We start from the raw sequence: 27,462 nt of genomic DNA, 5'->3' as shown, positions 1-27,462 counted from the left end.
TCTGTGAAGGACCTTCCACTGGATTTGAGCCACACTGGAAGAGAAGCCAGGCTCTGATATTCCTTTCATCTCCTCTGGCCTCCTGTTTCGTCCAGTTTCCTTTTTGTGCAGTAAATTCCCTAATTAGTTAAAGGTAAATGGAGCTCAGATGACTCTATTATAGACCATTACCATTCTACTGAGTTGACAAATGCCATCGTCTCGAGTCTGTCTTCCATGGAGCACCTTCAGTATCTATTGGCAAACTGACATTTTCCGCTTTCAAAGTCCTGTTTATGTCCCCACGCTTAGATTACCTTCTAAGAACCCATTTACTGTTAGGTCACAGATAATTTCTATGCTCCATAGCTAATCTATTCCCATTTTTCTAAAGCTATTCTTTGCATTCCGTATCTTCGTTGTAAAAAAAACAAAAACAAAAACAAAAAAAACCTATTCCCAAGGGCAATGGGACACTCTTGCCTACGTATAAAGCAGCCAGACTTTTGGGTAGGAAGATACTGGGGGGTCTAGGTGAAGTTAGTCTTGCAATGTACCAGGCATAGCGCTCACTGCATTGCGTAAGTTATTCCATTTAATCTTCACGACAACCCTGTAGGAGAGTATCCTGAGGATCCCCGTTTTACAGATTAGGAAACAGGCTTTGCAAGATTGCCACTCATCTAGGGTCATTCAGCTACTGTGTGGGGAGTGGCCTCCACTTCTGCTTGTAAACTGAGGCAATAAAGAAAGGCAGGCCAAGGAAAATAAAAATCGGCGGGGGTGGGGGTGGGGTAGGCAGCGAAGGAAACGTCAACTGACAGACGGCTCCTTCCCTGTCCCCTTCCCTCTTACAGCTAAGGCTCCCGCGTAGCTCGCACGCCTCCCAGCGGCCACCTCTTGCCGCCTGCGCTTCCGGCCTCGGGAGGGCGTCATTACTCAGCGCCTTGAGCAGCCACCGGCCACGCGCACGCGTGTAGCGTAAATCGTCGGGTTAGGAGGCGGGCTTTCCGGCCTTGACCCCAACCCTTTCCGGCAGGAGCCGGAAGACGGTCCCTGACGGCATTGGCGGCGGCCTGTGCGTGGTAGTGTGCTCTGGGCCGCCGGTTTTCCGGCGTCCGCTGGTAGCCGATGCTGCGGTCCGGGGCCGCCATCCCCTACTCGGATTGGCGGCGCTAAGGCGCCGGGGCAGCGCGCGAAATGTCGTCGGGGCTCCGCGCCGCAGACTTTCCCCGCTGGAAGCGCCACATTTCGGAGGAGCTGAGGCGGCGGGACCGGCTACAGAGGCAGGCATTCGAAGAGATCATCCTGCAGTGTGAGCGGCGGGCGGCCAGGGGAGCGGGCGGGCGGGCGGACCCCGCAGCAGCACGCGGGGTGCCGGCGGAAGCCGTAGGCGGACCCCTGGCGTCGCCTGCGCGCCTTGCGGCTGCCCCACAAACCCTACGAGGCGGACGCCGCATGCCGTTTTTTTTAGATCTTACACTCTTGGACTTTAGAGGGCTTTCCCTACTAAACTGTGTGTTCTTCGTGGGCAGGCACCGTTCACGCTTGTGTTTGTAAGCCAAGCTTCCACGCCTGTGTACGTGAATAGGGTCTAGAAACGTCCCGTTTGGGGCCTCGTGTGGTTGAAACGGGTCACGGACTTTAAGCATTAACTCACGTAATTAAGATTGTTCTCTGAAATATTCAGCCTCTGATTCCTCGGACCTCTCGTTTTTTAGTCCACCTTGGTGTTCTTGGTGTTCTTTAACACATTTTGAGTCGTGCTGGTTGGTTGGGACATCGTTATTGGAAACTTAAATATGAAGGTTTTCTCCTCTCCCGACCCCTGTCTGCAGTTTGAGTACCAAAATGTTCGTACCCTTAGGTGAGCCTCCCTGAGCATTTCCTTGCTCCTTCCCCAATTTTACGTAACCGATAAATGACACATTTAGGGGGAGAAATGAGCACTCCTCAGTCTTATGGTTCCATCTGCCCTTTGAAGTAAGCCTGACAAAAGTTTGGAGTCCATGTTGATGGTGAGATTCAAAGTAATAGTCGCCTATTAATGAATTCTGTGCTAAATCAGTGGTTCCCAAACTTATGTGCACATTAGTATCACCTGGATCTTTTAAGAATTAAAAAGCCCAGATTAGTTAAATTGCAGTATGTGAGGGCGGGACGCCGATGGGAGTGTTTTTTGATGCTCCCCAAGTATTTCTAATGTGCAGAGTGGTTTGAGTGCTTCAGTAGATAAGCGGCATGTGTTATTTTCTCTTTATCTTCTTGAAAATTCTATGAAGCAGGTCCTATTGTCTTTTTTAGGAATGGTGAGGAAACCATGCAGAGAGAGATTAATAAGGTTTCTTGGAGAAGCATAGCAGATTCTTCTGGAGTCTGGATTTGAACACAGACTTGATGGGTCCTAACTTTGTGTTTTGTTTTTCTCACTGGGGTTCTGAAGAAATGACCCTTCCTTGCTTTCACTGAACCCGCGCGCCCTCTTAGCAAAGGTGGGAAGCAGAGTGAGATAATTTGCCGCTGTTGTGTACTCTAAGAGATCCTTACAGCCAGAAACACAGAAAGCCCCTCCCACTCAAAAGTGATTCCCAATGGGTTATGGAAATTCAGGTGGTCAGGTGTTTGTTGAATGTTTTGTCTTAAAAGCTAAAATAAACTTACAGTCAAATTGGGCTGGAAGTTTGACTCCACATCTTACTGATCTTTTCACTTACGTTTCTGAGTCTGATTTACTGCTTTTGTAAAAGGGGCGAATCTCACCCTGCCCGCTTCATAAAAACTATGTATAAGTGCTTTGAAAGCCATTTTCGAAATAGTCTATAAACAGAAGTTGCTATAATTGCATAGATAGGGATTGGATGGTGTTTCAGCATTGAAAATCGTCATTTTGATGGGAGGGGTGTAGGAGAAAAATCAGAAGATCATGCTGAGAGGGAGCAGGTCATTAAATAGCTATGGGGAATAGTGCTTGCCTGAGGGGCTAGGAGCCCAGACTGATATGAGAGGCAGTTAGGGAGCTGGAGAGAATGACAACCTTTGCCTCTTAGAGCTTTTGTCTTTAGGTCAGCGATTGATATTTGGGGGGCCATTTCCATTTTGCCTGTGGAACAGCTTCACTACTCTCTTCTTCCCTTCCCTGGCCAGTCAGGTTCAGCTCTGCCTCTGAACCTAAAGAGAAAGATGAAAAGAGATTGTAAGGACAGATGGCAGCTTCCCTTCAGCTGGATCCTTCTCTTTAGTGAGAGGAACTTTTAGGGAGGGTCCCTCTTGAATATCTCCTGTCCTTTGAAAGACCTAATATCTCAGGGCACCCACCTCTGGTGTGACATTTTGAAGATCTTATTATTTGATGTGGGTGAACACTCAGGGTTGGAACCATGCTTCCTTGTTCTGCTGAACTGGTTGATTAAATTAACCCAAACCAAGAATATTTCTGTTTCTGCCCAGGAGTTCCATTTCCATATATAAAAGAGAAGTAGAACTCAAGACTGTCTTTAAGAAGAAAAAGATAAGGCCTTCCAGCAGTAATATTCACTAGCATAAATCCTATCAAAATTTTGTTCTAGAGCAGTTCTGATCTAGACAGTCCCCATCACATGTAACTGTTTAGAGAATTTCCCATGATCATTCTGTTTTGCTTAGTGCCCCCTCCCACCTTGCCAGTCCCTGTGTGACTGTCATTCTAAACTACTTGTCCTTTGAATTCCTGCATCATGTTTCCTGTCACATTTGTTACTTTCAGAAGGAAAACTCATTTTCTTCCTTAGGTTCTCCACTCTTGTATTCTTTGACACATTAGCATCTTCCAAAGTCACCTGAGCAAGGAACTTCAGAATAATCTTCGACTTCTTACGAGTAAATGTCTGTCTGTGTCACTGCCTGCTGTTAAAATCTGTTATTTTACCATGGCCAGTAAGAAAAGGTCTGAATTTTTCATTCTGCTCTTTCATGTGTTGGTTCCAGCTTTCATTTCTGTCTGCTTGCCAGATCACTGCTGGCCCTCCTGCCTGGACTCTGTCAAACCATCCAAGCATATGAGTAAAGATAACTCTTCTAGTCCTTATACTTGACCTTCTGCTATACTTGAGTTCCTCAAGGCCAAGGACTCTCATTCATATTGTATTTCTAGTGCCTTGATCTAAAAATTACGTTTTCCAAATGTAATAATAAGGTACATAATGTTTCATTTTTCCACTGGGTTTGTTTTGTTTTGTTTTGTAACTTCTGAGATAAACATAGGTAAGTGGGGGACATTCTTGTAAGGATGCTTCCACAGGTTCCTTTGGCTGGGCTGCTCCTGCTTAGGCCAGGAAGCATTGAAGGAGTGTATGTTCCTGGGTTTTGGACAGTTGGTACAATTGCTGTCCAAGTGCAGCACCTGGTACTTGGACACCTCATGAAAGTGAAACATACCCAGTTGTCCCCTTTGGGTTTTTTTGGTCCAAATATTTACAGGATATGTAGTAGTGATAAGGTGTGCATCAGTTATAATAATGTGTTTCTTCTTTTCCTTTTTAATAGATAACAAGTTGCTAGAAAAGTCAGATCTTCATTCAGTGCTGGCCCATAAGCTACAAGCTGAAAAGCATGACATCCCCAACAGGCATGAGATAAGGTATTTTGAAACTATCCTTTGTTGCTTGTGTCTCTTCAGTTAAAATGGATCTCAGTTTAGCTGTCACTTTTCTAATTGAGAGGTACTGTTTCTGTGCTCCACTTTTTGTCAGTTCCTTTCAGATAAGAACTTGTGAAGCCCAGTAACTAAAATCCTTTCTTTGAGGGTATGTACCCACGAAGAAGGCTTTTCAGTAGGTGTTGTAAGTCTGAGAAGTCACTCGAGGCGGGTAACTGGGCCAGTTCCTCCATCAGCCTACAGGGTTCACTTCCTGAATAATCACACAAGTAGGCATTCTTTTTTTTTTTTTTTTTTTTTTTTTTAAAGATTTTATTTATTTATTTGACAGAGATCACAAGTAGGCAGAGAGGCAGGCAGAGAGAGAGAGGGAAGCAGGCTCCCTGCTGAGCAGAGAGCCCGATGCGGGACTCGATCCCAGGTCCCTGGGATCATGACCCGAGCCGAAGGCAGCGGCCCAACCCACTGAGCCACCCAGGCGCCCCACAAGTAGGCATTCTTGAGCAGATTTACACAGCTCTTATTAATACAGGATTGACTGGTGCATAAACATGAAGTGCTTTTTATACAATACAGGTCTGTTTGATGCTTTTTAATTTCAGTGATTTTCAACGTATTTTTAGTAGAGTGAAATTAAGCTAGCAGGTCGCAGCAAGCTTTATTTATTTTACTTAAAGATTTTTTAAAAAGTTTATTTGTCAGAGACATAGCGAGAGAGGGAACACAAGCAGGGGGAGTGGGAGAGGGAGAAGCAGGCTTCCCTCTGAGCAGGAAGCCCGACACAGGGTTCCATCCCAGGACCCTGGGATCATGACCTGAGCCAAAGGCAGATGCTTAATGACTGAGCCACCCAGGTGCCCAAGTTTTTTTTTTTTTTTTTTGTTTTTTTTGTTTTTAAGAAAGATTAGGAAAACCTTGCATTTTAATAGGAAGGATAAGTATTGTTTCATTAAGTACGCAATATGTGTTCATGATAAGTTTGATGTGTTTACATGGGTCATTCATGTAAACTATTTTTCTTTTAAGTTTTTGCTTTCTCGTATTTATTCATTTGAGAGAGAGAGTGTGTGTGTGCTCACGAGCAGGAGGAGGGTTAGAGGGAGAGGGAGAAGCAGACTTGTCACTGAACAGGGCGCCTGATGCGCGGCTCAATCCCAAGATCCTGGGATTATGACCTGAGCCGAAGGCAGACACCTAACTGACTGAGCCACCCAGGTGCCCCGTAAGCTATATTTCTTTTTGAGGGCCATGGTCCAAAAAAATCTAAAAGCCAGATTTCATCAGAAACAGTTTAAATAGAATCATTCTATCATCTTACTGTCTTTTTCCAGATGTTTATCATGTTTGCATATTAAATTTGAGGGTCAGTATGGGAACAGTACTCATCACTACTCTAGAATCTGTGTACTTTTTTTAGGTGTCAGATAACATTTAGCAACTGTAAAAACGAGTTGGTATTAATTTAAGGGTTTTTTAAAACCCAGAAGTGTAAGGTGCAGCCAAACTTATTTATTCCTATAGCTAAATCTGCTATGTAACTGCATGCCATCCGTGTTTCTTCATCTGGTCTCCTGGCAGACCAGAGTGGGAAAGAGGAACAGAGGGTCCAGCCCAGGTTCTGTCCTTCCTTAACAATAAATTCAAGAGCTGCTTCCTGACTGTGGCCCTGGGAGGCCTACTCTAGTATTTAAAATATTAGGTGTAGCCTTCTGGTCAATATTAGGTATAGAAAATGCCATCTTACCTTTTCATCTAAATCAATCAGCTGAAAACTTGAAATATTTTGTTTCTATCTAATTAGACTCTTGATGTCCATATTTTTCTCTCCTGTATTGGTCAGTCAAGTTCGTTTGCTTGGAAAGGTGCTATAAATAGATATACAACAATTCTTTTGATTGAATATCACTGGAATGGTAATTTAATTGGAGATCCTTCCTTTCCTAAAAACTTGAGCCCCTAATGAGGCCTCTCCTGATGGCTTTGTTTCTATTAATGGTGCCCTTATTTCCCACAAGTCGTCTGTGATTCCTTTTTCCCTCAGTGTCCTGCCCCTCCTCGTTGGTAGTCACTCACTCAGGCATGTTCATCCTTCACTCACACACTCTTGTGCGTCTATCCATTAGTCCCTTGGGGTAGAGCAGCTTAAGTGGGTGTTTGATGGTGCCGGAAGGGTATTTACAGAAGATGGGCCTGGTGGCTTCCTTTGCCCTTCTGTCTCCTTAAGTTCTGTCCATCTCATCCTAGTTATTCTTAAAATACTACCACCTGTGCTTAAAAAGCTTTATCTGGATCTCTTCTCTGCATCCCTCCTGTAGTGTTTTAATCCCTTTGCTCTCTACATAGATTACAGCATAGAAGTAGTTGATTCCATTCATTTCCTGCGTATGTTTCCTAGATGACAGCATCTAGCAAATTGTTAGAAATGCAGTTAGAATCTTGGGCCCCACACCAGACCTACCATTTCAGTAAGTTAGTAAGGCCCGTAATCTGTAATCAGATGATCTGAGAACCACCACTTTAGACCATGGCTGCCCGGTGTCCTTGTCATCCATCTGTAGCACCAGGCAAGCAGGGAGTGACCTGATGTGCTCTTGGAAGAAGGGACTGCTTATACATTTGCGTATTTCACAGTGCTTTGCATTAACATAAGAGGATTTGATAAAAATAATTTCTAGTTCTTATGCCTAATTTAGGGTGACTTCCTGTACAGTGTGTTCCACTTTCTAATCTCTTGGCTTCTACTTCATGGGTGAAGATTGGGGAAGTATTAGATTGCCTCAAAGGATGAAGTATTAGGATGGGCTTGGAACATGTCATAAAAGTACCTTTAGAGGGAGGGAGTGTCACACTGCTCCCTTTCCCCTCTTGTTCAAGACAGGGCATACGGAAGAGGCCGTTCTCCCCTCCCTTCAGGTGCTGGTGTCCTACTTTTCCAGTGTCTTCCTCGTCCCCATCTTGTGCTTTCCCCGGGTTGTGGTTTAAGTGTCTGTCTTCTGATGGTTCTCCTCTGCAGCCGCAGCCCTGGTCCTGAGCTAAAACACACAGGTCAGTCACCCACTGTTTCCGACCTGGGGTGCGAACCCCTGCCAAGCCTCCAAAACTACGTGAACTCTTGAGGGCGTTGAGCTCAGCTCTGGGGCTTCAGATACGTTTGCCGACAGCTTCCACTTGTTCGCCTCTGGCTTGGATTTCTGTACTTGACATGCAGACTCTCACGGCTGATTTCCACTCCACATACCCCCTTGGGTGTCCACACCACCCTCTTCAGGTCTTTCCCAAACCCCAGTCCCTCCTGTCTCAGTAGGTGGTGCCTGCACCTTTCACACTTGCTCAGGCCCAAAGCCCTGGAGTCCTCCTCCACTCCTTCCTTTCCCTTGGACTCTCTAGCCGACGCAAAAAGCAAGTCCTGTGGGCTCTCTCTTCAGAATGGATCTAGGATCTGACCACATCTCACTGCCTCTACTGCTACCACCTTGATCTGAGCTGGACTTTGTAACAGCTCATGAACTGCTCTCCTTGTTTCTACCCCTTCCTCCCCACACCCCCCACCCCCCGCCGTGGTCTGCTCTCCACCCAGCAACCATAGCAATCCTGTTAAAACTTAAGTGATTCCTCTAGAGGCTCAAAATACTGCAGTGACTTCCAGTCATTGTCCCAGGAGGAGCCTGGGAGGTTCTGCATGGTCTCCCCACCTCCTCCCTGACCGTCTTCTCTACCCTCCTGCGTGTGGAGCTCCGCTCATACTTTCTCCGAGGACACCAGCTAGGCTGCCTTCTCCAGGCCTTTCTTACACTTGACGTTCCCTCTTCACTGGAGGGCCCAGCCTCCAGGGGCCATGTGGCTGGCTCCTCACTTCTTTCCGGTCCGCAGTGATGTTCTCCTCTCAGAGAAGCCTCCTCTCAAGGTGCCCCCCCCAGAACAGGAACCCTGTTGCTCTGTCCCCACCTTTACCCTCCTTAGTTTCTCTTCACAGCATGTCTGACCACTGGACTTCATGTATTTACTTACTCACTGTGTCTGCTCTTAACTGTTTATCTGTCACCTGAGAGCAAAGCTTTGTGTTCACTGCCTTCTCCCCAGGTCCAAGGTCAGTGCCTGGCACGTAGTTGGCACTCAAACATTTGTCGAGTGACTGGACCTTGTTGTCTCCTCCATGTTTACCTAAGCCTCATCTGGAATCCATGCTTTGTTCCTGACACGACCCGTGGTTCAAGTTGTGGTTGGTTTATTTTACCATGTCTCATGTTTCCTATTTTCTGCTTCAGGTTTGTAGTGGCTTAGAACCACATTGTCCCAGAGAAAATGAATGGCTTTATTGGTTGTGTGTCACGTACAGGTTCAAAATTCTGAGGTTACTGTTTCAGTGCCAAACTGAGGTGGTTTGGGGTCTGATTTTTTTTTTTCTCTTTACTCTCTTTTTTGCACATTCTTTCATCTGTCTGGTTTGGGGACTTAGTCCTGGACACGATGCTGCCTGGAATGATAGTCAGCTACAAGAGATGGCCCAGCTGAGGATTAAACACCAAGAAGAACTGACTGAGCTACACAAGAAACGTGGGGAGGTACTGATAGCTGCTCCTCGTCTCTGCTCTGCTCTGCGCAGGCCCTGCAGTGGAGGAGAATAGGCAGGAGGGCGCTTGCACTAGAATTTGCAGCTGTCCTGGCTACGTGTGGCATCATCCTCTCTCTGGGAATGCAACATCGGGAAAGCCAAGGGCTTTCCCTCCATCAGCAAGAGGGCAAGCCACTAGGATAGCTGCCGGTCACTCCATTCCCAGGTGGCATGAAAGGTACAAGTGGAGAAACTTCAAGGGAAAGAAGCAGGCTTTTCTGCCTGTTCGAGGGCAGGTCTCACTAATATTTTCCTAGGGTATTTGAGAGTGAACCCTGCAATTTCTGAAAAATTCATTAGAAAGGACATAAAAAAAAGTCCTGGGCTATATTAATCCTGGGTGGCGATTTGATGGCAAATTATGAGAAAATGTATTTTCTCATCAATGCAGCTGAATTGATCATTTTACCAGCTGAAGTGTGTGAAAGGTGGCTGAGGTGGGGGGACAGATGAGTCTTCAGTGGAAACCTGGCAGTGACCCGTAGCACTTCCCATTGTTCCCATGAGCATCCCCATCTGCCCTCTCGCTCCTTGCTGCCACCTACCTTATTTCTTCCTGGGGCCTTGGCCCAACTCTACACGGCACATTTTCTTTCTTAAAAATAAAAGCCCCCCCTCCAAATTTTAAAAAGCACCCACTGTTTAGGTTCCAGCTGAGGTCCTGAACTCTCTCACTGATGCAAGTGTTTTCCTTTCCCCAGTTAGCTCAATTGGTGATTGACCTGAATAACCAAATGCAGCAGAAGGACAGGGAGATGCAGATGAATGAAGCAAAGTGAGTAGAGATGATGCCTTCTCCAGGGCTGGCCATGGTGTTGCACTCTGTTTATTGTACTCTCGTGGGTGGGGCCAGTGGTGATTGCTGGCAAATGGTCACCACATGGGACTCAGCAGGAGTGTCACTTCTGTGCATGCACAGCCTGAGATTTTTAATCTACCTGCTAAGGATGGCAGAGGCAAGGACAGTGCCCTCAGTCTCCTGGGTTCCCAGCATGCCCCTGGCAAGTACCCTTGGCCCTTGTGAATGTCCCCAAAGCATTCATGGCTCTCCCTGTTGCCACTGCATAGGAGAGCTAGCGTCTTCTGTGGTGGAGATGGTGCCAGAGTGAGCCTGTGGCCTTTGGGAACAGGGATGAGTTTGTTGGCAGGATAATTCTTGATCAGGGAGAAGCCTGGAATTCCAAATTGTAGGACCATTGAGCTGGAGGGAAGCCTGGGTTTCCTCTGTGCCTTTTTTCCTTGCTCTGCAGACAGGGGTCTCTAAAGGCTTAGAAAGGCATCTTTGCTTATCGAGTGATCAAACCAACAGAAAGTGCAGAATTTCTAGGCCTCTGTTAGTACTCTATATAGGCATCAAAAGTTCCCTTTTCAAGTCCTGCTTTTCTAGTCCTTCATCACCTGGGTGAATTTTACCCTAGGTAAAATTCCTCTCCCAATCAACTTGTCCTGTAAACCACTGGGGCTGGGCTTGGCTAAGTGAGATGTTCATAAACATGAGTCCTCCGTGGCACCTGGTGTGATGGCTGGCGTTATTGTAGGGGGCCGTGCTCATGGAGCTCCAGCACCTGGTAAGGTGCCCTGGCTCCTCACAGGGCTCCCGAGCAGGCCCATTCCTCTTCTCCACGTCCTGCTTTCAGAATTGCAGAATGTTTGCAGACTATCTCTGACCTGGAGACGGAGTGCCAAGAACTACGCAGTAAGCTTCAGGACCTTGAAAGAGCCAACCAGACCCTGAAGGATGAGTATGATGCCCTACAGATCACGTTTACTGCCTTGGAGGAGAAACTGAGGAAAACTACTGAAGAGAACCAGGAGCTGGTCACCAGGTGGATGGCTGAGAAAGCCCAGGAAGCCAATCGCCTAAATGCAGAGAATGAAAAAGATTCAAGGTGAGACACTAGTCCACAGGTAGTGATTCCCTTTTTTAGTAAAGTAGAGCCTTGTTTTCTGAAAAGACAGAAACAAACCTGGCAGCTCTGATGAGGAGGGATGGCACAAGCTGGCCAGAAAACACTAATAAAATCAGAAACCTCAGTGGTGCACATAAAAGAGATTTGCATTTATAAGAACACTTTTACAGCTGAGCGGAGGATTACCTTCCAAAAGGGTTTTGGCCCATACAGTTTTTTTTTTTTTTTTTTTTTAATTTTTAATACTTTATTTATTTAGAGAGCACAAGCAGTGGGGAGGGGCAGAGGGAGCAGGAGAGAATCTTTTTTTTTTTTTTTTAATTTTTTTTTTTTTTTATTTATTTATCAGAGAGAGAGAGGGGGAGAGAGTGAGCACAGGCAGACAGAATGGCAGGCAGAGGCAGAGGGAGAAGCAGGCTCCCTGCCAAGCAAGGAGCCCGATGTGGGACTCGATCCCAGGACGCTGGGATCATGACCTGAGCCGAAGGCAGCTGCTTAACCAACTGAGCCACCCAGGCGTCCCTGGCCCATACAGTTTTTGCCAGTGAATTCTTTCAGTGTGTCAAGGAGAAAAGCTAATTCTTGAACAATAGAAGGCAAACCAGAAATAGAAAAAGATTGTAATTTTTCCCATCCATAATTTTATAACACCAACCACATCCATACCAAAGCTCTGGATAGTATAATAATAAGACTACGGTCTAACCTCACATGAATATAGATGTAAAATTCCTAAGTCAGAGTCACTGGTACCTCCGCCCCACCCCCCCAAAGAGAGTGTGTGTGCCCACACAAGGGGAGCTGAGAGGGAAAGAGAAAATCTCAGGCTCCGTGCCCAGTACATACGGGGCTCTATCCCAAAACCCTGAGATCATGACCTGAGCCAAAATCAAGAGATGGTTCCTTAACTGACTGGGCCAGCCAGGTGCCCCAGTACCTTTTTTTTTTTTTTTTTTTTTTTTTTTAATTTACTGCAGTCCTACTAGGATTTACCCCCAGGAATTAAAGACAGTGTATCTGGAAATCAATTAAATCTCTCACCTTGGATGATAAACTGTAGGGCCACTATAGTAGACCCCAAAAATGCCATTTGCTCAGATTCAGTTCCCAGTCCTGATAAAAACCCTTCAACTTGGAACAAAAGCTTTTAATAAACACACATATCAGCAACCAACAGCCAGTAGCATTCTTAACAGGGAGACCTTCCATTCTAGATGCCAGAGTCAGTCTTGATGGAGGGAAGTGTGTGTGTTGAAAATTTCCACGGAGAGTCTAACACACATCAAAACCAGGAACAGAAGGAAGGGCTCACTCTCTTCAACTCTGACTGATGTTTTGGCCATCGGACCAGATAAGATGCAGAATGAAAGGCCACTAGAAGGGGCGGGGGCCCATGCTTATCCACTTAGAAAGCCTAAGAAAATCCACTGAGCAAACGGACAGTAAGTGGTCAACAGATTAGAACATACGATTTTTCTTTTTCTTTTTCTTTTTTTTTTTTTTAAAGATTTTATATATTTATTTGACAGAGATCACAAGGAGGGAGAGAGAAGGAAGCAGGCTCCCTGCTGAGCAGAGAGCCCAATGCAAGAATCGATCCCAGGACCCTGAGATCATGACCTGAGCTGAAGGCAGAGGCTTTAACCCACTGAGCCACCCAGGCACCTCATAACATACAATTTTAAAGCCCTGTGTCTGTAGTTTAGAATTTGAAAAGATGATTGCAGTTAATCTGAAAGAATGAAAATAGGAAGGAGTCATCATAATGATTACTAATCCTTCCAAATAATACATTCAAGTAGATTTCAGAATCTGTATAAAAACTGATAACGTAAGAGATGAAAAATGTGATACCTGTTTCTTATTTTATGAAAAATTTCTAAATAGTATGAGGACTTCCCAAACATTTTTAAAAAAAATAGAAATAAAAAGTGGACTGTATAAAATTTTCCGATTTCTTGACACAAAAACAATCAAAGAGATGCAGTCAATCACTAGGTAAATATCCTGCTGCAGAGTGGATGAGACAGGTGAGCCCTCCAACAGGTGTGAGGCACAGGGAGTTGATGAAAGCAGGAGTGCACACGGTCAGGAAAGCTGGCCTGGAGGACTGTCGGGAGGAAGGGGGAATCACCTTCACATTGTCTGTGGAAAGCCCATTTCACCACCTCCCAAGGCCACCTAGGCATGACCTGAGAAGTGTTCCCACTTTTGGACTTTATTTTAAGCAAGTCCTAAGACTTGGTCATGGGTAGTATTTTGTGATCGCACATTACTCATAGTAATAAAAAATAAGAAGCAGTATCTCCCTTGGGGAAGAAATAAACTGATACTTTCATACAGTGCAGTTTTACGAAGTCATCTAAAAATACATGTCTTAGGAGTACTTAGTGACCCAAGAAAATACATGTAATTAATGTAACTGAAAGTATGGTAGGAAATGTTTTCATAGGACATGATCCAAAATTTGAATGAATTTAAAAGTTTAAAAAGGAACCATATCGTTAATAGTGTTTATTTCTGCGTGGCAAGACTGTGGCTTTTATTTTCTCATTTTATACTTCTCTGTATTTTCTAACTTTTCTTAAGTTTCTGTCATACTACAACATGAGCTTTGTTTTTTTATTCTGTCTCATATTTACATTTTTTGTTAAAGATTTTATTTTTAACCAGTCTCTACCCCCAACATGGGGCTCAAACTCATAACCCCCAAGATCAAGAGTCACATGCTCTGCCAACTGAGCCAGCCAGGCGCCCCTCGTGTTTCAGTAAAATAGCTTGGCCTCTGCTGTGGAGTCCTTAGCTTAAAGGCAGTGAACTCACCAGGGTCACCTGGAAGTCAGTGTAGCACGTTGAACACCTGCCAAGGGAGAAGCAGGCAGGCGTTTCGTTAAGCTAAGGAAGGGTCCTTGGTCATCACAGTGGATAGGAGAATGACATAGACTTCCTTCGAACATGGGGTACGAGGCATATTACATGTCTGCCCTTGCTCCTTTGGAGTGTTTCCCTAAGGATTTGCCTCTGGTTGCATTCTATTCTGATTGCATAGGCGGACCTTGAGGTTTCTTCACTTTTGCTCTGACTTTACTCCTTGGAAGCTTTCCCTTCTTCCTAATGATCCCCAAGTCAGATGTTCTCCTTCTAGAGCCTTAGTTTACCAGAGCGATAGCATGGCACATTTCATGTTTTGAAGTAGCTGTCCATGTTCTGCCTCCCTCACTATGCTAAGGTAGGTCTTTGCCATCACGGTGGCTGCTATGTCGGACACACTTGGGGAATATTTGAACTATTGAAGGCAGTATCTTTTCGGCTATTCTAATGAAGGAGGGGCTGCAGGAGCCTTCTGCTCCCTACAACACTAGATCTTTTATCCTTCACTTAGAGGTAGTGCCTTTGCAGTAGACGAGCTGTTACTTGTACCACACCAAATTCTGGTTTCCCTCAAAGGTAGTTCATAGGTCATCTATTCCAGCTAAGAAAAAATGATAAAATTTTGTCATTCGTCCTATAAAACTTAGTTTCCCATCTTCCTCATATAAAAGTAAGAGTGTAGGGGGCGCCTGGGTGGCTTAGTCAGGTAAACTTCTGGTTCTTGATTTTGGCTCAGGTCCTGAGCTTAGGGTGGTGAGATCCCGCCCTGTGTTGAGCTTTGTGCCCAGCAGGGAGTCTGCTTGTCCCTCCCCTGCTCTTCCCCTCCTCCCGCTTGTGTGTATGTGCACACCTCACTCTTATCAAGTAAATAAGTATTCTTTTAAAAAATAAAAAATAGGGGCACCTAGGTGGTTCAGTCAGATAAGCATCTACCTTCAGCTCGGGTCATGGTCTCCAGGTCCTGGGATGGAGCCCCACATCAGGCTCCCTGTTTGGCAGGGAGCCTGCTTCTCCCTCTCCCACTGCTGCTCCCCCTGCTTACGCTCTTTTTCTCTGTGTCAAATAAGATTTTTTAATAAAATGAAGAGTATAAGCTGCAATCATCCCTTTCCATGATTCTCACATGCCATCTAAAGGACTTCTCCCTGTTTTGAGAATTAACACTGGTAGAAGCTTTTGAATTCTTGGCTGGGGCTTAATAGCAGTGCTAGAATTCCAGATTAGGGGTTCTCCACATACAGAATAAAACCACAGTTAGAGATGAAATTGCCGTGGAAGAGAAAACAAGGCCAAGGTTAAAAATGGAGGAGATCCTGAATTTAGGACTTGGTGAGACAGAAATTTTTTCTGAGAAAGGGTAACAGTGCACTTGACTGTTTGGCCACATTAGAATTTTTCCACAGCTGAGGGGTGCCTGGGTGGTAATCCACCACCAACTCTTGATTTTCGGCTCAGGTCATGATCTCCACGTCCTGGGATTGAGCCCCATGTGGGGCTCTGCATTCAGTGGGGATCTCCTTGAGGATTCTCTCACTCCCTCTCCCTCTGCCCCTTCCCCACACTCACTTTCTCTCTAAAATAAATACATAAATCTTAAAAAAAAAAAAAATGTGTCCATAGCTGAGACATCTGTATGCAGCCCTGGTAAGTGGACCCATGTGCATTTTGACAGTTCAAGAATCCCACACCTCAGTTTCCTTACCTGTTAAAGTAGTGCTAGATCTCAAAGCATTGTTACAAAGATTAAATGAGTTAAAACCTGGCAATAACAATACCAAGTAGTCAGGGACAAGTAAATTTTAAGTAAGTCTTAACTATTAAATCTTCATGCTCTTGACATGTTGGTGTCAGACTGTTTGCTACAGAAAGCCCACTCTTGACCGTGACTAACCCTGGATAAATCTGATGTGCCTTTCTGCCCTGGGAGGCCCCGGGTCACGATGGGCAGGCTCTACCTTGCTAGGTCACTGCTTTCTCTAATGATATAATCCCTCTTCTGGCCTGTGCTCTGGAATCCTTTATGACAGGGTTCCTTACTGACATTACTGGTGTGGGTTTGGGACTTGGGTATCTATGCCCAGGGCAGTTATTTGAGATGCACTGAACATTCAAGTATTTTATGAGAGCTAGTAGTTTATTGAGGGCCCAAGTGCCGTGCTTTGTTGAGGCCGACATGAACTAGTGGGCTTTCTTCACTAGGAGGCGGCAAGCCCGGCTACAGAAAGAGCTTGCAGAAGCAGCAAAGGAACCTCTACCCGTTGAACAGTAAGTAGAGCTATTCTAATCAGAACTGCTCTTAGTAATTGGATTTGCTCTTTTAAAATGTTACCATGTTCTTATTTCTGTAAAATCGTTTATTATAGATTGTAGAAAGGAAACTCAGAAGTTCTGAGGGAGCCACTAAACACGGGTTCCCATCCCAAGGCTGCTGCAGCTCATGCTCCTTGTGGGCTGTGGGGCTGTGAACAGATGACTTCTGCACTCTGAATGGGTGCCCACCTTGCTGCTTCCTTCTTGACACTTTGATCCATTTTCTACCCGTCATTGGGCCTCCTGGAGTGTATTGCTGGGCTGGGTTCTTTCTCTTGCTCTCTGTTCTTGGGATGCGACTTTGAGTGGAGGTGTGGGCAAACCTTTGAAGCCTAAGTGAAAATGACAGTCTCTTGGAGCAAAAGGGAATGAATCCATTTGGAACTTTCCCTGATCTAGAGTTAGGGTGGAGAGTCCTCTGCAAGATCTGAAGCTTTGTGTTAAGAGTGGTAGATATTTAAATTTAATTTAATTCAGTTAATGACTGAATTCCACTTGCTTCTGGTTTATGATGTGTTCCTTTTCTACTGAAAAATATTCCAGAATACAGTATTAGAATTGTGATTTACTGCATTTTAAAATGTTGTTTGTTTCCTTATAAATGGAGGGGACTGGTTTAAATTCAGTTAGAGGAGTCAGCCACCAGACAGGGTGTTAATTTATAAGGAAAAAAGATTTCCATACCAAGGCTGTACTTACAGGCATTTCTTCTGTATTCTCAGATGTGGAAAATGAATCTCAGTTCTATTTTATAGACACTACAAAGTAAAGAAATGACAGCTTATAAAAGCAACATTTGTCTGCATCCCTACTGCAGCATAAACAGGTGACACAACTTAGGTCAAGCATGCTGCCCAAGATCTTCTCGGAAGGGACAGAGCAAACCTAACCTAGGAGGGCCAGACCTCAAAGGCCTGTTTTTAATCTCTTGTTTCCCAAAGAGCAGAGTTTCTGGGGCAAAGGGCATTCTTACCTTTGAAAGATTGTGATAACCAGTTGCCACATCCTGGTATTTTCTTGTGGCCCTGGGCCTTTGCAGGGTTCCAAGTGTCTTCATGTTTGTCGCATTCTAAAAACATTTCCATAGGCTCTGCTCTTGGTCGCTACCCTTGCTGTCTCTGTTGCTCTGCTGTCATGCTTGTATGGACACAGGGGACTCCTCCAAACCAGAACCACGAAGAAAAGAAAGGCTAGCCTTGTTCTCTTTCTTCAGGCATACCTTTGTTCTCCCCTACATCCTGGCCTAGACTGGGGTCAGTTGTGTGGAATCCTAAAATCGATAGCCAAGGAAAACAACTTTTCTTTGACTTGGTTTAACTTGGTTGGTAACAAGTATATGTTTACTTGATAATTAATCAAGTAATATGTTTACTAGATGATTAATCATGGAAAAATTTAGCTCTCAAGTCTAAAGAGTCTGAACATTAGGTGATAAAGGCTTGGGTTGTTAGGTTTTATTATTTTACTTCTGATTGCAACTCGGTAGGAGGTCATTAAAACCAAAATAATTGCTTGCCTTCCCTCAAACAGGAACAAGGGGTGGGGTAGATTCCAGAGGTGCTTTGTATCCGGTGGGATAAGGCGGGTAAACAACAGGGCATTTCTATGTCTTGATTATTTCACATGAAGCATGATAAGACTTCCTACATGTCAGAAGCACCAAGTGTTGAAACCTAGGCATAAAATACCCAGAGAGTCCAAAATGAATTGTGTTGAGATTTTGCTTTCCTGTTTCTATTACTAAGGCAGTATTTAAAGCCAATGTTAACGCAACCATGGACTCCATTGCCCTTCCAGCAAAAGCTTTCCTTACTCCCCTGGATCTCCTCCTTGCCCTGTCATTTTCTTGTGCTCCAGAGCTGCCCTGGCTGTCATCTGTGCCATGCTCAGCCCATCTCATAGGAACTGTTTCTTGGTGAGCACTGTGGTCCAGTTATTCACATGCAGGAGCCCTTACCTGTGAACCCGGCCTGAAGGAAGGAATCTCCCTTGGCACTGGATGCATGGTTCTAGGCTTGTTAGATCGTTTCCTTGCTTTCCAAGTGGGAGTGATGTTCACACCTCAGAGGATCAAAAGATCACTTTTTAAGTTCTTTTCAGCTGGAATTCTAGATTTGATGTCAGTAGGTTAAACGTTTTTTTAGTGTCATTCAGAGTGTGACCATTCCTGTTTCTCTGAAGAACCCTTGGCTGTTTTTGTCACGGCCAACTCATGGAGGCCGCGTGTGACTAAGAGGTGGTGCTTGTGGGACAGACTCACCACAAAGCTCCCAAGGAGCAGGATCAAAGACTTGGCCTCTTGCCCTTTTTTCCAGGGATGATGACATTGAAGTCATCGTGGACGAAACCTCTGATCACACCGAGGAGACATCTCCCGTGCGTGCCCTCAGCAGAGCAGCCACGTAAGTAGCTGGGGCGGGCCAGGAGAGGAGCACTCATGCTGTATGTGGACGGCACGTTGTGGCGGCAGCAAGAGCCCCTTGCTGGAGTGCCCAGCCCCTCCTGCACAGCTATAGAGATCGTGGGCTCCTGAGTGTCCCCATCTTCCTCAGGTCACCTCCACATGGGACTCAAGCTATCTGGTGCTGCCACCACCCTGTGAGGGGAGGTGGGAGGAAGTGTCATGGCTTCCCACAAGATGGACAGTTACACCTTGTTGGGATGATTATTTAAATCATACTGTTTACTTCGTACTTGGGTTCCAGGATTTTTTTCTTTGCTAATAACTAAAGCAGGACTAAAAGAATGGGGATTAGTTATTAACAGCCAGACACTGTTAGGTCAGATTGAGTCATTTTCTGAAGCACAGTTTCTAAGACAAGTTAATTTAATGCGGGGAACCTTGTGTCTTTTAAAACTTTGAAGCTGGGTCCTCCCTCTTGCCTTCCCCTTGTTTTCTGATGGTTTGCTCCTCTGAGGGGGTTTCTTGGCTGGGGTTTGGGAACTTGATGGGAAACATACTCCCAGGTACCTATTTTTATGGACTGTTTTTATTGATGAATTATGGGCAAAATGTTTCTAAGGTTTAAACCTATCCTCCCCTCCTCTTTAGTAAGCGACTCTCGCAGCCTGCTGGAGGCCTTCTGGATTCTATCACTAATATCTTTGGGTAGGTTAGAAAACCTTCACCTTTCCTTGTTAATATGTTTGTGAATATTCATAAGTGTTGTATATGATTTATCACCATTTTTTAAGCATACACCAAATTTCTGTGGCGCCAAGTATTCAGATGCTTTGACTTCAGCTTTTCACTTAGCTTCTTCCTTTTTCCTCTGTTTTCTTTCCTTAATTTTGCTGCGTACTGATCTGGCCTTACCTTTAGTCTGTCCGAGTCTCCCCTTTTGGGACATCACTCTTCTGATGCTGCCAGGTGAAAATACTCCCTTCTCTCAGTCCGGCATGTGAACGTGGCTCCTTGATAATTGTGCTGATCACCGCTTCAGCCCCCACCACCCTTGTCGGGTGTGCATGTGCCTCCCAGGCCGCTATGCATGCTCCTAGGAGTGCTGTCAGCTTCTTGAGCGGGCAGTTAGGTTGAGCTCTGCACAGCAGCCACGATCTCATCCCTCTCCTCGGGCACGCATTTGATTCCGCTATGACCACACTGGATGCTGAGGATGGTTGTAACTAGGCACAGAAGTCACCTTCAGGTAGTCTTATCAGTAGACAAACGAGCCCCCGCAGAACGGGCAGTTAACTCATGTTGAGAACGTTTTTGCAGCAGTTTATTGGCTGGGGAAGCAGTTTCGCGGGACTGCTTTTCAGTGTTGGGTTTTGGAGTCTGTGAGTTAGTGAGCAAGCGAGTGCAGGTACGTGCTGGATACCTCTCGGGTGCCGTTTGAGTGAGGATGCCTCTGGTCGGGTGAATTGTTTTGTGGTTCAAAGAGTCTAGGAGGGAGAAGAAGCTGTCAAAAGTCATCTTTGAATCCCTCCTGTACGTTTGGTGGACAGGAAGCCTTGTGCAATCCTAATATTTTCCTTTATGTTACTTCTTAGGAGGCGTTCTGTCTCTTCCTTTCCAGTTCCCCAGGATAATGTGGATCCTCATCCTGGTTCTAGTAAAGAAGTGAGAGTGCCAACAACAGCGATGTATGTCTTTGTAAGTACAGTTGAACCCCACGTCCCACCAAGCTTTGTGTGGTAACTGAGCATTACAGTTAAAGGATCCTTTCTCCACAGCAGCTGGCTTTCTCTTGTTTTATTTAGAGCAATAGCAAGCTTTTACACCTGTTGGCTATGTCTAATGGAAGGAATTGATACATTTTGCTTAGCTTAGAGGATAGAATTTATTATAACCATTTTCTGTAATTCAGGACTGGCTGAGAGAGAATCCCTAGCATGAGAGATGGGACAAGGGAGAAGGAGCTGTGGTTGGTGAGAAGTTACACTAATGTGTGTCATTGTTGTCACTGGTTGGCTCTGATCTAGAGTGAAATTCTAGTTAGTAGTCTGTTTTGGAAGGTGGGTAAGGGCAACTGTTTGCTTCGTGAATTATACCCAAATCTGTGTGACTTCCAATTGTTAGAAGCACAAGTTTGGAAGCAGGAGACAGTCCTGGGCAGAGGCCACTGTGATGCTGGGGCTGTCAGCTGGAGTTCAGAGCTGGATGCTAGTAGAAATGAAGAAGTAGGTCCCAGCTTGGGGGAACTGAGCAGAAATGGAACCAGCCTGGAGAAATGAGGGGTACTGATTCAGGTCTGGCAGGTGGGAGTCTGGGGGGAAGAGAGAAGCAGAGCAGAGCCCAGATAGCTGGGCTGACTTGTGTCTTACATGGGCTGAGTTAGAGGAGCCAGCTTTCAGGGGAGAGAAAGACTCACTATAAAACGGGAGGGAATTTATATGGGGAAGGCTTTTAGTTCCGGCATAAGGAGGAATTGATTAGAGATTTCCACAGTTAACTAGCTGAGTGATTTAACCACTTTGTCTGTCATAAAGAGAGTCTCCCTCCAGATGAGGAGTTGGATTGAGGACCATTAAGGCCCCTTCCCATTCCACTCCTGCGAGTCCCTGACAGGCCCAAGCACCTTATGGAGGTCAGTGATGATTGGTAAAAGGTCTGATTGCACTCAATGTCACAGCCCCTTCCTTGCCCTCAACTCCGAGCAGCCCATTGTTTTCTCCTGTCACATTTAAGTCATGTGTATGGGATAATGGAGCAGCTGATAATTTGGGATTCTGTCAGCATGTGTGTCTGAGAGTATACAGTTCACAGCTGACAGATATCCAACAGAACCGGCTATGCAGGAGATGGAGGAGCGGCAGCCATGGGTGTGATGGTGCATGATCTCAAGTTTTCAATCTGAGACCTCCTGAGTAGAAAGATAGCATTAAAAAAAAAAAGAAGAAGAAAGAAAAGGAAGGGAATTACATGGAGCAAAAAGGTTGGTCAGCTCTCGGATCGCTTTTCAGCAGTGGGACACAAGGGCTGGGGCGGGATCAGATCACCAAGCAAAATAAAGTGGTGTGTATATCCCAGTCAGTTAATAATCGTGCCTTTGATAATATTTCAGGCATCTTTTTTAGTCCCAGGCAGATGTGACAATAAGATTTTTGTCTTCCCCAAATGATGTTTTAGGCAAATGATAGATGATCTGTTTAGTGATCTAATATTTGTAATCCACATTTTCCAGTCTTTTTTTTTTTTCCTTTTTATTATGAAAACTTTCAAACATTGGTGTGAGCAGGGAGTAAAAGAACTTCTGGGTCCCATCACCCATCATCCTGCCAGGCAGCCCCAGTTAGCTACATCTGCCAGTTTTCTTCTCTCTGCCCCACACACTTTTGCTGGAGCAATTTAAAGCAAATCTCAGGCATCGTAGTTCATCCATAAAGACTTCAGCATCGATACTCTTTTTTTCTTTTCTCTTTTTTAAGATTGATCTGTTTTAGGGACGCCTGGGTGGCTCAGTTGGTTAAGCAGCTGCCTTCGGCTCGGGTCATGATCCCAGGGTCCTGGGATCGAGTCCCACATTGGGCTCCTTGCTCGGCAGGGAGCCTGCTTCTCCCTCTGCCTCTGCCTGCCTCTCTGTCTGCCTGTGCTCGTGCACTCTCTCTCCCTCTGTCTCTGACAAATAAATAAAATCTTTAAAAAAAAAAAAAAAAAAAAAGATCTGTTTTAGAGAAGGTAGCTGGAGGGGTGAAGGGAAAGGGAGAGAGAGAGAGTCCTAAGCAGACTCCCTGCTGAACACAGAGCCCAATGCGGGGCTCAGTCAGATGCCCAACTGACTGAGCCTCCCATTCACCCTTATAGTCTTAATTTTTAAGAGCGGTTTCAGAGACATTTTCTGGTATTTTTTTTCCCATTCTAGGAGGGGATGCTTTTTACCCCATTTCCCTTCCCATCATGAACACAAAAAAAGATACCATCTTTTCAGATTATTTTTTTTCTAGTTTGGATGCCAGTCTCAGTAATTTCCCTGTGAAGGAGTCCTAGATAGCTCAGTCGAATTAGAATCTGACTCGATTTCTGCTCCGGTCATCTCTTGGGGTCAGAGATCGAGTTCGGCATCAGGCTCTGTGCTCAGCAGGCAATCGCTTGGGTTTCTCCCCTTTTTCCTCTGTCCCTCCCCCCGTGTGCATGCTCTGTCTCTTTTGTCAAAATAATTAAACCTTTAGAGAAAAAGATTTCCCTGTGAAGAACTTATTCTTTTTTTAAGATTTTATTTATATGACAGAGAAAGCACAAGCAGGCAGAGTGGCAGACAGAGGGAGAGGGAAGAAAAGGCTCCCCATGGAGCAGCGAGCCCAGGACCCTGGGATCATGACCCAGGACCCTGGGATCATGACCTGAGCTGAAGGCAGATGCTTAACTGACAGTCACCCAGGTGTCTCTCCCTGTGAAGAATTTAAAATTCTCCCAGAGTGATACCTGTTTCGTTGAAGGCCTGTTGGTGATTAGGCACACTCCTAAGTCACACAACTTGGCAGAAGTCTTTTTCTATAGATGAGCAAATGAGCTGAGACTTCAGAAAGTTAAGAAACTTGGCAAAAGTCACCCTGCTAGTACACAGTAGTGCTGTATTGTTTCCAGAGCAGAATAGAATCCCACTGTAACAGTGATGCATCGCCGCAGGTGTGGTATCTGCTCGTATTAGGACTCCATGTGGGGATATACTCACATTAGGAAACCATAAAGACTTCTATCATGAAAAGCCATGCTGTACTTGACTAGATAGGTTAGCATGTAGCATTAACATAATCTGGACAAAAAGAGAGGTGGTTAATCAGAGACTTAATTTTAAGCCATTAAGATCATAGTAGAATATAGACTGAATTTTATTTTTCTTAAGGAGAAATGAAATTAATGCAAAGACAAACTTTTGGCAGTTAGTCTACATGGGTTTTTGAATGCTTTTTAAGAAGGTTGCACTGTGCTTAAATAAATGGAACTGTAACTATAAGAGTAAAATAGGGTAGGAATCCAAGTTAGTTTATGAGCGGACCCCCTTTATTTCTAAGTGAGCATCTGATGCCTTTTGTTAGATGTCCAGAGTGTTCATGTGCACTGGGCTCCTTCCTCTCGGGAATGACAGTGATTGGGGTTGAAGCAGGGTGCTTGTCTTGCAGGATGCTCATGATGGGGAAGTCAACGCTGTGCAGTTCAGTCCGGGCTCCCGGCTGCTGGCCACAGGAGGCATGGATCGGAGAGTTAAGCTTTGGGAAGTGTTTGGAGGTGAGATCCCAGAGTTGCAAAGAAAGAGGCTGTGTTGGGGACATCTGGTTGACCTTGGCTTTCAGGCAATCTTTAAAATTTTTTTTTAAGATTTCATTTATTTATTTAGGCAATCTTTAAATCATTCACCTTCTCCAAATATCTAGTATCTTGTTTCAGAAATTATCTGACCAAAGCATTATCACCATCTCAGACACTGCACCTGTGTGGATATTTGCGCTGAGTTTTTAAGCAAGGGCTAGAAAATGGTTTTAGGTTATGGATTCGTTAGTATTTGTGTTTTCTCAGATATAATGAGAACATCTTCCAAGATTCTACAGGATTTAGAAGGAAAATGAAAGGTCTTAAAGTCATAGACTTTAGAATTAAACTATACATTGAGCTGAGGCGCGTGCATTTAATAACACTATTGGCTTTAGCCTAGAGAAAAAGATTGAGGTCATATCTAAGCTTGAGAATAAAAAGAGGGATATATCTTCCAGAAAAAAAATGTATTTAACAAGCAGCTTATCATCAAGGGCCAGAAGATCAAGACCTCGTCTCTTTGATGAGACTTTGTTTCAGAAGTGGCTTCAGAGTACTCAGAAATGGGATGGCATTAAAACAGGAAGTGGGACTTGGTGAAATCATCTCTTAGAAATCTGAAGCTAGGGATAGCTCAATTTCAGCATTTTGAGATGTAGTTAAATCTCATGTTGTGGTTTTGTTGTTGTTGTTTTAAATAAAGCAGGGTTGAGGAATAAGGCTGAAGATTTTAATAAGAACCGCTTTGTCAGCTTTCCTTAGTTGTAGCACTTACATTCCCAGTGTCCACCAAGAAGTAGATCCAGAGGGCCCTTGTCTGTGTTAGTTCCCCTGATCCTCACCACAGCCCTGTGCAGCTTGAAAGACAGGTATCACCCCTACTTGACAAGATGAAAACATGAAAACTCAGAGTCCCTACTTGATTTTGCAGTTGGTTTTCATGGCTGGTAACTGATTAGCATGGCAGGGGATGGCAGAACCAGGTCCTGCTGGGTCTGCTGACTGCAAAGCCCCTTTCTTCCCGCTGTGGCCTCCCCTGAGCTATAGAGCACCTGAAGGAACATGCAGGTGACTTTTGGTGTGTTCAGAGCAAGAGCAGTCTGTTGATCCGTTTGATGATCATAGATTATCAATAAAGCACCACATTTGTCTGCCCTGGCCTTTTTTTTTCTTTTTCTTTTTCTGAAAAGTGACTCCATCGTTAAATCCCTGGCAAATACAGCTAGTTGAAGCCCATGAAAATTTGTGCTGCTTTACCCAGAAACACCTTATGAATGGTAATTGTGAAAACCATGATAATGCAATAATAAAGCCATATTGTAATAATAGAAGTTTTATGAGATTTGATTTTTTAAAATCTAAGCAGAGCATCTGTTTGTATTTGTTCTTAAGATTTATCTATTTATTTATTTATTTGAGACGGAGAGAGCAAGAGAGCATGCACACACAACAAGGAAGAGGGTCAGAGAGAAAGTGAGAAACAAACTCCCCACTGCGCCCCAATGTGGGGCCTAATCCCAGGACCCTGCGATCATGACCTGAGCTGAAGGCAGATGTTTAACGACTAAGCCACCCAGGTGCCCCAGAGCATCTGTTTTGATTATGTCTTGTGATTAAATAAAAATAACTCTAGAAATACTTTCTGCTTCCTGGTAGTAGAAGTAAAAGCACTTCTAAGAAAATTAGAACCAACCTTTAGTAACAGTGTTAGGTTTTTGCTGCTAAAAAGGAAGTAAATGAAAATGAATATTGGCATAGTTGGTGTCAATAAAATGAAAAGTTTCTGCTGGGTCTAAGAAATAACATAGAATGTTTGGCAGCACTTTATATAGTTTTGAGGAACAAATATCAGTTATGGCCTAATTATAGAGTATTTCTTCTGCAAATCACTTAGTCAGCAGGTTTTTTCTCCTTGGCTAATATTTACTGAATCTTGGAAGAGACTAAGTCCAAAAAGCCTTTTATGAAAGAGTTTGGGGGTCCTGTTTTTTACACTTTTAAAGTATCAGAAGAATGGCACTTTCTGCCCAGTAGGAACATCTGTCCTTGCTCTATCAAAATTTTCCAGAAGCTCCATTGAGATGTTGACATACCTTCCCTCCATGCTCTCTAGATCTTTGGGAAGGATTTTTTTTTTTGATTGTTTGAGATCAATCTCTTACATAGAGTAGTATTTATTGGTCATTTCTTACATTTTGGCAATGTGTTAACTACCAGAGAAATAAACTGCTATCTTGGGCATAATTTTTGATATTTCTTAGAATTTACAGTAATATTTTTGTAAAGCTCTAATCTAAATTAAGACCTTAATTAATTAGTGGATATTAGCCTTTTCTGACTTTTGAAAATCTCATGAAAGCTAGGATCCAAGAAAAGGCTTTAAATATGCTATACAGGTATTTCGCAATAATTCAGAGGGTGGGCTTCAACCAGTTTAATAATCCTGACCCTAAATGTATTTGACAGCTCTTAACCCAATTTTCATATCATAATTATTACCAGTAGAAGTATTGAATAAGAGAAAAGGCTGTTCTTGGAGATGTTTCCTATTTTATGTTCCCTTTTTATGAACTTCTTTTTTAAGATTTATTTATTTTAAAGAGAGGGGTGTGCTTTGGTGGCCCAATTGGTTAACTGGCTGCCTTTGGCTCAATTCATGTTCCCGGGGTCCTGGGATTGAGCCCCATGTCGGACTTCCTGCTCAGCAGGAAGCCTGCTTCTCCCTGTCCCTCTGCCTGCTGCTCTCCCTGCTTGTGTTCTCTGTCTCAAATAAAATCTTAGAAAAAAATTTTTTTTAATTTATTTTAAAGAGACAGGGAGAAAGAGAATCTTCAGCAGACTCTGCTCTGAGCACAGAGCCTGATTTGGTGCTTGATTTCAAGACCCTGAGATTATGACCTGCATGAAATCAAGAGTCGGACTCTCAGCCAACAGACATCCAGGCGCCTGATACCCTTTTATGAATTTGATTTGAATGTTTCCCTGATTGTTTTCTGAACTTGTTATCCTTAAGGTACCCTTTAAGAAGGGGCTTAATCACATCATCCTGAGACTCATACTCTTTTCAGTTTGTGCCTACATCATGAAAACTCCTGCGTGGGTGTCTGAGAGCAGGACCCAGGAGCCTGTGTCTGGTGAGGGAGGCTGGGGTGAGGGGAGTGCTAGCAGCCAGTTGGACTGCCAGAATCTTCAGCTTCCAGAGACAGAGGAAGTGTACAGACAAATTCCAGAAACTCCAAACTAGCTTCACTGGCATTCTAAGGACTAGCCAGTAATTTATAACTTAAAAAAAGAAAAAAATAAATAAATAAAACTCTAATGAGAATTCACACAGAGATTGTGAAAAATTTCGTGGTGAGGTTCTATACAAGTGATTGTTAAGTTGACACAAATACTTATCAGACCCAAAGGTGTATTTATCTGAACTAGAAATTTTTACTGAGGAATAGCA

The 27,462-nt window shown here is 44.3% G+C and overlaps 1 protein-coding gene and 1 non-coding gene across 7 annotated transcripts in view; both read left to right on the top strand.

Moving 5' to 3' along the window:
- The first annotated feature begins 1,019 nt into the window (after positions 1 to 1,019).
- ATG16L1 (autophagy related 16 like 1) overlaps positions 1,020 to 27,462 on the top strand; it is a 36,395-nt gene continuing 9,952 nt past the window's right edge. Inside the window, exons 1-11 of one of the 6 annotated variants that reach the window (XM_059167681.1) lie at positions 1,020 to 1,294; positions 4,501 to 4,594; positions 9,069 to 9,174; positions 9,926 to 9,999; positions 10,862 to 11,113; positions 16,205 to 16,270; positions 18,631 to 18,717; positions 19,368 to 19,424; positions 19,638 to 19,685; positions 20,312 to 20,414; positions 23,882 to 23,987. In XM_059167681.1, coding sequence (XP_059023664.1) covers positions 1,180 to 1,294; positions 4,501 to 4,594; positions 9,069 to 9,174; positions 9,926 to 9,999; positions 10,862 to 11,113; positions 16,205 to 16,270; positions 18,631 to 18,717; positions 19,368 to 19,424; positions 19,638 to 19,685; positions 20,312 to 20,414; positions 23,882 to 23,987 — 1,108 coding nt within the window. In that variant the 5' untranslated portion in view covers positions 1,020 to 1,179. The remainder of the gene's footprint in view (positions 1,295 to 4,500; positions 4,595 to 9,068; positions 9,175 to 9,925; positions 10,000 to 10,861; positions 11,114 to 16,204; positions 16,271 to 18,630; positions 18,718 to 19,367; positions 19,425 to 19,637; positions 19,686 to 20,311; positions 20,415 to 23,881; positions 23,988 to 27,462) is intronic. The other 5 variants (XM_059167686.1, XM_059167683.1, XM_059167682.1 and 2 more) reach the window with 5 other exon arrangements.
- On the top strand, positions 21,348 to 21,622 carry LOC131828444 (small Cajal body-specific RNA 6). Its single transcript, XR_009352450.1, has one exon. It is a non-coding gene; the product is annotated as a small Cajal body-specific RNA 6 (non-coding RNA).

This window comes from Mustela lutreola, chromosome 3, assembly GCF_030435805.1.
Source record: "Mustela lutreola isolate mMusLut2 chromosome 3, mMusLut2.pri, whole genome shotgun sequence".
Taxonomy (NCBI): domain Eukaryota; kingdom Metazoa; phylum Chordata; class Mammalia; order Carnivora; family Mustelidae; genus Mustela; species Mustela lutreola.
Note: the sequence above shows the minus strand (reverse complement) of the source record. Positions and strands in the feature narration are given on the sequence as shown.